The sequence below is a fragment of the Chrysochloris asiatica genome, unplaced genomic scaffold (genome assembly GCF_000296735.1).
Source record: "Chrysochloris asiatica unplaced genomic scaffold, ChrAsi1.0 scaffold00196, whole genome shotgun sequence".
In the NCBI taxonomy this organism is placed as follows: domain Eukaryota; kingdom Metazoa; phylum Chordata; class Mammalia; order Afrosoricida; family Chrysochloridae; genus Chrysochloris; species Chrysochloris asiatica.
In genome coordinates, this window is record NW_006408714.1 from 5,800,038 (window position 1) to 5,811,116 (window position 11,079).

General features: G+C 40.4%; 1 protein-coding gene across 1 annotated transcript in view; it reads right to left on the reverse strand.

Moving 5' to 3' along the window:
* Positions 1 to 11,079, reverse strand: part of SLC17A6 (solute carrier family 17 (vesicular glutamate transporter), member 6) — a 63,892-nt gene that overhangs the window by 48,860 nt on the left and 3,953 nt on the right. The window contains exon 3 of the mRNA XM_006872395.1: positions 9,876 to 9,994. Within this exon, the coding sequence (XP_006872457.1) occupies positions 9,876 to 9,994 (119 nt within the window). The remainder of the gene's footprint in view (positions 1 to 9,875; positions 9,995 to 11,079) is intronic.

Sequence of the window (11,079 nt, forward strand, 5' to 3'; positions counted from 1 at the left end):
GATAGATCACTGATATTTAACTCTTTAAAATTGGCAGCTAAATGCTAGCTTCAAAATCCACTCCTAGTGCAACTGTAATTGTGCTGAGGTAGAAAAAAGGCAAGAAATTTGCTATCAAATGTGTAAAAAATTTAACTTTTCTCTCCCTGAATAAAATTAAATTCTGCTGTTGTTGTGATGTGCTGTCATGTTGGTTCTGACTCACTGTGATCATGTATAGGGTTTTTGAGAGTCGCTGGTGGGGTTGAACTGCTGACCTTGTGGTACAGTGCTTATCTACAACAACACACCAGGGTTTTGGAAGCTGATAGGTGATCCCAGTTTTTCAAAGAACACCATTGTCATCTCTGTGAATGAAAATAAAGCCATTTGTTTATTAAAGTAGCTTTTTAACAAGATAAACCACTTGAATGTTGGTTAAACTTGTTTTCCTCATGATTTCCTCTGCATCAAATGACATAGAAAAGTGAATTCAATTAGATTATTTTCAACATAAAAGTTAATTTCTCTAAGTATTTGTCTTTCTTCTGTCACACACTCACTAATACACACCAGTGTTCTTATAGTAATTATGTGAAATACTATCCTTTCAAGCTTTAAGAGAAAGGGAAAGAAGTGTACGGGTGTGCATGTCTAGATCATTAAAGAGATTTCCAAAATTGAGAGGCATGCTAGTATGAATGATACAGAAATGTCTGCAAAAGCAAAGACAGTTGCTAAAACCCTGAATTTAATGATGCATCTGTCTGCTGATTAACATTCATTGTGGTAGATAGTGAGTTCGCTGTGAAATCCCCAGTCATATTCTTCCTCTAGGGTTCGCAGTCACAAACACCCTCACATAGCAAGCCCACCCCACAAGGATTTATCCTGAAGATGTGGCAGGAACACCAGTGACTCATCACTTCTACAGATCATACAAATTTTTCCAGAATCAATCAATTTCCATTTGGGCAGTGACTTGTCACTTAACAGGGAACTAGTGTTCCTCACCCTAGGTGTGGGTGTAATCCTCATCTAGAGGGGCTGCAGTAGATGGATTCAGGTTGTTTATTCTATTGAATTTAATCAAATCAAGGTCTCGGTGCCTCCCTTTGTCACATCTGATGCCCCTACTCCCATATTAAAAAAAGGAATACACAGGCACAAGTCAGCCCTCTGGGTCCCTTGGTACATCATTAAGTTGTAAAAATGACTTCATCACTCATGACAGAGAAATTAGACAGCCCCAACAGTGGCATATGGCAATGGGAGAATCACTCCACCAGCTGCCCACCTGACTCTCTCCTCCCTCAAATCATGTCCCTCCCTCCAGAGGCTGCCTCTGCACTGCGGTAGAGGAAGCTGGTAGAGAGAGCATGCTGCAGTCACAGGAGAAATCAGAGCTCGAAAAAGGTGAGGGGAGAGCTGAATTGAAGGAGAGTGTTAAGAGCCCATAAGGAAAGCACGTGCCAGTCCTTGGAGACTCCCCCGCTTGCCTTCCCCCCATCCCAGTCTATCTATTCATCTAGTGGTGAAGGGTATTTTCTTTTGTTAGAAAAAGGAAGCTCTCATCTGCGGCATTGCCCCAGATACCTAACCTATAGGACCCACAATGAAGAGGCAGCTAGATATTTGTTAAGCAGTTACAGGAGTGAGAACCATAAAGTCACCTCTGACTCAGAAAACAAGGGTGTCTATAAACCATTTCCATTACATCAGGGTTTACATTATCTATAAACCATTTCCATCACATCCCTTGCAGCAGAATTTGTTTATATTCATAGTCCAGATTATTTTTTTCTTACATACACATACAGAAATTACAAGTGTTCTCACTGGAAGGGTTAAGAAAACTCTCCCTGCAGTGGATATTACAGTGTATATGTAAGTAGAGAGGGAAAACCTATAAAGATTATATAAAATTGATAGACAGTGTGTTTTCAGTGATGGGACTTGAGAATTAATTTCCCATGCTTATTCCAATTAAAAAAAACTAAAACACGTTTATATTTTTATGTATGTAAGGGAAAAAGAAGAGCAACAGTAAAATCGCTCCTTGCTAGACCTAAAATATGTGAAAGTTGGTGTTGAAAATGTGTTTGCTCTTCTTTCTGAAAATCGTTCTCACAGGAGGCTAGTTCACAATCAGGCAAATCATAAACAGTATACCAAATTTTCATTTTTAGAAATGTAAATGCACATTAACAAATTGTTATTTAGATCCATGTATGTGAATTTGTTAATTTTTAAGAATAAATTGTACTCTCATTAGTTGTATCTATACTATGAATTCGAGTTGTCTCAGTCAGAATCACAGTGGCAGATCCCTTCTTTTTTGCAGACAAAAGGTCGGCACTGTCCCCGACGATGATGCGCAACATTGCATGTCTGCAATTTTCTAGGAGTTCCGTTCCAAAGGGACCGGAATAGGGGAGAAGCTCTTAATTTCATGATTTCATTACAACTTCTTAATTTTAGTTTTTCTTTTTTGGAGAAAAAATAACAAAATTACTTATGTTTGGCCAAATAGTTCAAGGGTCAGTACACAGACACAAAATCTGTATGTTTTTCCTGACACGAAAATCTAAGGATCCCTTGGGTCTGCTAAAGACATCTCTCTCTAATTCGCAGATTTCTCCCCTGGATTTGGGACAAGATAGATTGTAGTTATTCATTCAGAGAACAGATGGCTCAACCTGCTGCTTTAAAGTGAATTTCTCAATGAAGCACATGGTATCAGGCAGAGATGCTAAATTCAGTGTAGTGATTAAAGATTGCTTGACACCTGGGCTCTATGCTCAATCCTTTTGTGATCTTGGCCACATCACCACCTCCCTAATTTTTTATTTCCTCATCTGTAAAATAAGAGGATTTGGTTAGGTAAGCCCTGTCCAACTCTAATATGGATTTTTTGTGTTATAGAGAGTTTGCCAAGAGCTATAGGCACATGAAAACCTCAGTCGTTTACTCAAATAAAGCACTCCTCACCCCCATGAGCAAGTCATGTTATAAATGCAAGAAATACCTGATAAGACAAAATGCTATGCTAGTAACTGAACTCCCTTGAAAGAAAAGATAGGGGCAGGGAGAAATAAACTGTAACATTCAACAAGAAAGTTTAACCATCAAGCTTAAATGAAAAAATTGTAAGTGTTATTTATGTTGTCTGGCTAGAATTCTCAGATTTACTAGAAGTTTCTATACTTTTTTCCTATAAGGTTTTTTTTCTTCTTTTTTTAAAGCTGACCCTTTAAACATAACTGGTGTAGCATTGTAGGATCAGTACTGAACTGTGAACCACAAGGTCAGGAGTGCAAACCCACCATCTGCTCCTCAGAAACCTTGTACAGGGTCACTATGAGTCAGAACAAACTCAACAGCACTTAACAACAAAAACAACCCTTTTAAAAGCCTTCAAGTGAATTTTGTAACATTTTTCATGAAAAATCATTTGAATAGTGAATAAGACATTTGTTGCTATTAAGTGCCATGAAGTCGATTCCAATCCATGGCAACTCTGTATATGACTTCTGAAGAACAGCTGGTGAGCTTGAACCTCGGACTTTGCAGTTCAAAGCAACTTTGCAGTCCAGCTCACAGTGCCACACCAGGACTCCAAATAAGACATAAGAGAAGTTAATTTTTAAAAATATAAATATGACATGGGAAGAAGCATTTTTATCACTACTGAAATAATCCATTTACATTTAGCATGGCGGTGGTGGTGGTGGTGGTGGTGTGACAGAGAGTCAGTTCCAACTCATAGCGACCCTACATACTGTTTCTGAGGCTATAAGTCATTACGGGAGCAGAAAGCCTCATCTTTCTCCTGCTTATTGCCTGGTAGATTTGAACTGCTGCTTAAGAAAAATTAAACAAAAATAATGCTGAATAGACACAGGTGTTGTTTTTTCTTTTCTTTCTTTCTTTCAATTTTTTTCAGAATTTAAGATTTCATCAATAATAAATAATAAAAGCTAATAATAATCAAATGTCAGGCACTTCAAAGCACTTTCCACATATAATTTTATCTAGTGCTCATGACAGATAGTCATAAGACGTACTTTGATTAGTTAGTCCCTTTTGCAGAATTACAAACTGAAGCTGATGGAAGGTACATCATATTTTATGTCAATTAGCTATTAATGAGCCCAGAGTTTGGCCTTACAGCTATATCTTAACCACTGTACCATATTGTCTTCTTAAAATCCCAAAACACTTTGTTGTGATGTTTATTTTATTTGTTCAACAAATATCTATTCATAGCCTAGTCACTCTTCAAAATATTAGGATCATAGCAGTGCTAAAAATTAGGGGCAAAACTACCAGTCAGCCTTCATTGAGTTTACATTTCATTGGGAAAAGGCAGACAATAAACAAATATAAATAAAACAAAGTAAAATGTGAAATAGAAAGTAGTAATACTCTTCATGCAAATAAAATTAAAGCAGGGTCAGAAATCAGGAGGATTGAAAAAGGTAGGAGGACATTTTAAACAGGGGTGAAAGGATATTGCCACGTACATAAAGGCTAGGACAGTGTTTGTTAATACAGTGTTATGCATTGAAATATCTAATGTATACTTCTAATGTATCTTCTAATGTATCGGGCCCAATTTGTTCATGTGATCTTTGCAAATATTTTTTATTCCCATTAGATGCTTGCCCACCCTTCTCACACTCCTTTAAATTCAAGGTAAAAATATTCCTTAGCAATTTTACTTGTTTAATTAGCTGCATTACTGCCAGTCCTATTTCCTGTATTATGTAAAGAAAGAGTTCATTTTCTCCACTATATATCTATATATCTATATTTATATCTGTATCTATATCTATATCTATATCCCATTCTAAAACATTACAGAACTTGTGATGATTCTCCCACTGATTTCCCTTCACAAGACTCTCCATAGAGGTGACTAAATTCTCTTGCTGATGATGTGCATTAGCTCTTTTTTTAAAAGACAAAGGGAAAAATTGATGTAACAGCTCTCCTTTGGGGAGGAATTCATGTCCTCTGTTGATCCCCTAGCACCTCCTGCCATGAGCCAAAAAGCAAGAATACTTAGATTTGGGCCAGAAAAAGGACCAAGAATCTGTATTGTGACCAAGAGTGAAGCCATGTTTACTCAACCAGTAAAAAGAGAAGTAAAATCATTGTTTGTTTTTCATTGAGAAATTTACCAGGAGGTGTAACCGGGAGCTCTCCTCTCTTGAGGAGCTCTCTCCACACATCTCAGTTCCACGCATAACAATGATTCTATGGCAAACACTTTCCAGTGGGAGCTTCCTTTATAATCAGGGGAAATCTTGTTCTACTATTAGATAATCTCTAGGGATTAGTTTACTTGGATGGACATACAAGATCAATGCTTGTAAGTGGAAAACTATTGTTCTGTGTTGTTTTTGAACTATCATAGTAGGAAATAAACATTTGTAAAGCCAATTCTAAAAATCGCTCAAATTTTGAGATAAAAACAAACCTATTAAGACAAAACTCTGTGTAGTTTTTTTAGGACGAGTAGGGAATTCACCAACATGGTAATAAGTATATCTAGATGACTATTTTGGGCTCCTGGTGTGGTGCAGTAGGATCAGCACTGGACTGCGAACTACAAGGTAGGTAGTTCAAACTCACCAGCTGTTCATTGGAAACCCTATACAGGGTTGCTATGAGTCGGTACCAACTTGACGGCACTTAACAACAACAAAAATGACTATTTTAAGACTGTTGTTACACTTTCAAAAACCAAAATACTGCATCAAGTCAATTCTAACTCACAGCAATCCTCTGTGGGGTTTCTAAGCCTGGAAACCTTTACAAGAGCAGACAGCCTCAGCTTTCTCTCATGAAGTGGCTGGTGGGTTTACAGTGGTGGTTAGCAGGCAGACACCTAACTGGTACTGCCCCCAGGGCAACTTTCATATATATGTGGAGTCCTGGCGTGGCACTGTAGGTTAAGCACAGGACGGCAAGGTTGGTTTGAACCACAAAGTCAGCTGTTCAAACTCACCAGCCATTCTTTAGAAACCTTATATAGGGTAATGTAGTCAGAACTGACTCGACAGCACCTATAACAATATATATATATATATATTGTTGTGTGGCGTCGATTCAGTTCTTACAGTGATCCTATATAGGGGTTCCAAGAGCAGTTGGTAAGTTTGAACTGCTGACCTTGCAGTTATAAGTCCAGTGCTTATCCTACAATGTTAGTCTAGGCTATCTATCTATCTATCTATGTGTTTATATATATGTTTTTGTTGTTAAGTGCCGTTGAATTTATTCCAGCTCATAACAACCCTGTCCAGAGTTTCTGAGGAGAGGCTGATATGTTTGAACTGCCAACCTTGTGGTTCAAACCCACCAGCCTTTCCTTGGAAACCCTCTATGCAGGGTCACTAGGATTCAGAGCTGACTCAATGGCATTTCACACCAACAATGTATATATAATTGTTGTTGTGTGCTGTCAAATCAGTTTCAACTCATAGCAGTGCTGTACAGGGTTTCGAGAGCAGCTGGTCAGTTTTAACTGCCAATCTTGTGGTTAGCAGTACAGTATTTATCTTACATCACCATACCAATATATACATAATTTATTATTTAGTATGTAATTCTTATATAACTAGAAAGTAAATGTCATTGAGATTTTTGAAATCTGCTTCAGCTATATTTGTAATGTTTTCTTGTATAAAAAGGCAAAACAATGCTATGATACAGTTACATTATGCCTAATAATTTTCAAAATGTTTATAATATTTCACTTAATTTTCTTAACCAAGTGAAACACAAGATATGATACATAAAAATATTAAGCTATCCTGTGAAAACCAATTTATAGTGAAGATGAATTTGGATCAAAATAAGAATGATAAAATCAAAAACTTTTCCTTTGAAGAAAATCTATCAAACAAATTAGAACCTGAGTCAGTATTAATCCTTTCCTTACTAAACACCACACAAATGATAGCAATGAGCTTGCACTTTTTTTTTTTTTTTTTTTTTTCCTGCCCTGGAACATTTGTTTATTGACCTCCTAATGTTATACTGAGAGCAAGCTGGGACATCCCTGGTGTTTTTACCTGGTAGGAAAATGTTAGCATTTTAACATTTGGCAAGCTGAAGACTTTGAATAAATCAAGGCTTTGAACTGGCTTTTCCTGGTTTAGCCATGGCCAATGAAGCAAAACAGACTCAAATTTATAAAACGTGATGAACTGGAATGCTAAGTGGAATGGGAAAACAACAGGTCCACACCCTGTCTGTAACTTAATCTCCCTCTCAGAAAACAAAGGCAATATGTGCACTGCATAGCAACCATATCTCTTCACTGGCAGGATCAGAAATAACAACATCCCACTCAAGGAGCTCTGCTAGCGTAGTGGTCAGCAGTTCGAAACCACCAGCTGCTCCGTGGGAGAAAGATGAGGCTTTCTGCTCCCATAAAGATTTACAGCCTCAGAAACCCTGTACAGGGTCGCTATGGGTCGGAACCGACTCCAGGTACTTAACAACAACAATTCAAAGATGGCAGCTGATGGCACTGCTTTGAATGTGTGTTTGCTCTCCACAGTTCTGGTATGATATGAATCCATGTCCCACATCAGTCTTATGAAAGGGCTCACTATGCCTCTTGTGAGTCTTCCATTCCAGGGCTTTGATTCATAATTTTTCCCATTCCAGTTTTCATTTTGCTGCCTCCATATTTTAAATTCTTGAGCCTGTCCTAATTTTGCTGTGTCCGCTATATCTGAGCCAGTTCAAATGATTTCAAAGCTCTGGAATAAAGACTTCAAGGTCATTTTAAAAGGCACTAAGATATAGTGTAGCGCTGTCAGCTAATGCGCTGGACTGCAAAGTCGGTTTGACTTGCAAGGTCGGTGGTTCAAACTCACTAATGACTCTTCAGAAACCCTATACAGGATCGCTATGAGTACGAACCAACTCAATGGCACTTAACAACAATAACAACAAGGTATAGTGGGTTAAGACTAAGGTATCGCTCTAAAGCCAAACTATCTGGGCTCAGACTTCTGAACCCAGCCATTATATTTTCATTTGACATCATATAGGATTTCTTTTGTTTTTCAGTGAATTGTTTAATATTTTTCCTCCGAAGTACAAATGTTTTATGTATGTAAGTTTGGACTATCTTTTGAGGAAAGGTTTATTTTATTTAAAAAATTATTTTCTCACAAAGAAAATAAAATTCAAGATACTATGCTCTATAGGATCAGTACTAGACTGCAAACCACAAAGTTTGTGGTTCAAGTCCACTAGCCACTCTTCAGGGAAAAATGATACTTTCTGCTCCCACAACATTTTAAAGCTTCAGAAAGCCTACACAGGGTAATTATGTATGCATCAGAATAAACATCATAGCAACAGCAACAATGAATGCTAAGGTGCACCTGATCCAAGCCATGGTATTTTCAATCACCTCATATTCATGCAAAGCTGGACAATGAATAAGGAAGACCAATGAATTGAAGCATTTGAATTATGGTGTTGGTTAAGACTATTGAATAACACCATTGACTGCCAGAATGAGCAAATCTGTCTTGGAAGAAGTAGAGCCAGAATGTTCCTTAAAAGCAAGGATAATGAGAGTTCCTCTCACATACCTTTGGCATGCTATCAGGAGGGATAGACATCATATTTGGTGGAGACTCGATGAAACACGGTTGACCTTCAATGAGATGGATTTCCACAATGGGCTCAAACATAGAGACGATTGTGAGGAAGACACAGGTTTGACCAGTGTTTCATTCTATTTATTGTGCATTCCGTTGTACATAGAATCGATATGAGTCAAAACGGACTATGGTACTTAAACATCAACAAACACCAAACAAACCCAGAAATGCTAAATTAAAATTAATTTCCAAGAATTAATTTCAGGCCTTGGGGAAGACTGAGAAGACACCTTTCTTTTTCTGATGCATAGGAAGGAAATGACAAAAGCGTCGGGTTCCTGGAGACTGGGAGATTTTAGTGAGAGATGGGATGGGGCCAGGTGAAAAAGGCAGAGACCTGAACAAGACCCAAGAGATGCCTGGATCTTGTTTTCCATTAAAAGCATGACTTTGGGGGGATGAACCCACAGGTCTGAAGAAAGGTGTGAAGTCATAAACAGCTAGATTTGAAGGATGTGTGCTTGGGTTCACCTTCTGGTAGCCAGGCGATGCTTCCAGTTCCTTATAACCCCATTGCATCAGTCCTTATTCTCCGCGCGTCGGGGTAGCCTCTGCAGAATGCGCAGGGGGGCACTAGTGAAGTCTAGTGCAGCAGCACAGCGGGTCTCCACCACCGCAGCTGAGCACCTCCCCCTCCCCTTCTCTACGGAGCTCATTAACAGGTGGAATCACACCCCAGGCTTCTGAAGTCCCTCCGGCCTCCATAGAAACCAATCCTGCCGACCCAGAGCGCACCAGTAAGCCGGCGGGCTTTGGCGCAGGATGTCAACCCTGGCCGACCAGAGGTCAGCGCCAATGAGAGCCTGAGCACCCGTGGGACGCGCCGGCGGGAGCGCAGCACGTGATGCCCCTCACTCTTTTGTCCACCTAGCCATTCGGGAGTCTCCGCTCCTCTCCCGGAGTGCACGCCTCTCCTGGCTTCCACACCTATCAAGCCGCAGTGTACGTCGACCATTTATGGGAAAATACAGACAACCACTGCAGAGGGTTCAACAACTAGCGTCCATTCTTGCGCAATCCAAATTCTTTAGGCAAGAAGGCACCAGCACTCCCAGCTTCGGGGAGTTGGGAGAAAGAGGGACTGGGAGACTGCGCCCCAGATTTTCCAAACCCGCAGACCCTCTACCCCACCCGAGCGCCCACTGCCACTCTGAGGGTCTGAGCCCTGCATCCCAGAGCCCCGGGTCTGTGCGTTACCTGTTGGCTGCCAGCCGAGAAGCAATGTAGCCTCCTGGAATCTGGGTGATGATGTAGCCCCAAAAGAAGGAACCATGGATCATCCCCACGGTTTCCGGGTCCCAGTTGAATTTAGCTTTCTATGAGGGTAGAAACAGACCAGTAGGAAGGAGAGAGAAGATCAGTGCTTGGGCTGGAAACTCACGTTCATCGGTTCGCAGACTAAAATGCCCTCCACCCCTGGGGCACTCCCTGTATCCAGGAGTGGGTGTGATTGAACGTTTGTTTCCTTAACAAAACGAATATATACTGTCTTATGGTGAAGAAATGCTTCTCTTAACTGGAAAAAACAAAAACTGCTCGTTAACTAAATATTTTGTAATTACTAGTTGGGGCTATAATAAGTAAAAAAAAATACCAATAACAACTCAGATTCCGCTTGGCGCCCGGGCTTTGCTCCCAGACCACTTTCAGGTATATCAGAATAGAATGAGGAATTTGCAAGGCCCTCGGGTCAGAAATCTGCAGTTCAGGTTATAAAATTCAGATGATAAGAATATCCAACAACCAATTTTAGGAATTGGATCATCCATAGGGATACTCTATTAGCAGCCTAGAGAGTGAAAGGCTGGACCAGGGTCCATCTAAGCGACCCGGCCACGGCGGGCGCGGACATAGCAGCGACGCTTGGAGAATGGCTTCCAACGCTGGAAATAGGAAGAATAAGGAACTCTGGGAGGTGGGAGTTGGAAACCGAGACTGCAGCAAGGATGTCCTTGCAAAGAAAGTGGGGGATGAGTGTGTGGTGGGAAACAATTGGAGCACACCCGACAAGTCTGAGTCAGATGGGAGGGAGGCAGTACTCCAGGCAGAAAGAAGTGCGGGTAAGGTCGTGGCCTAACTTTGTCCTTGTCCCAAGAGGTAAGTTTCAAATTAATCTGGGGTGAAATAACCTCATTAGCAGGGTGAAAGGGTGCTTATCCGCTCAGGGATCTGGTTAACTATAAAAATTTGAAACTAAACACAATTTGCACAGTCTCCTGGACTCCCCTGGGTCCAATGGTGCTCACTTCTCCCCGGATACAGCACATTCTGAAAGGTCTCTACCAACCCCTCCTCCGCCTGGTTTATTGACACACCGGTCCCTAAACACGGAAGGTGGAGCCTAGGGCTTTTGTGACCCAGAAATGAATCTCTCCTATCTAGGCGTCATCACCACCCCCAC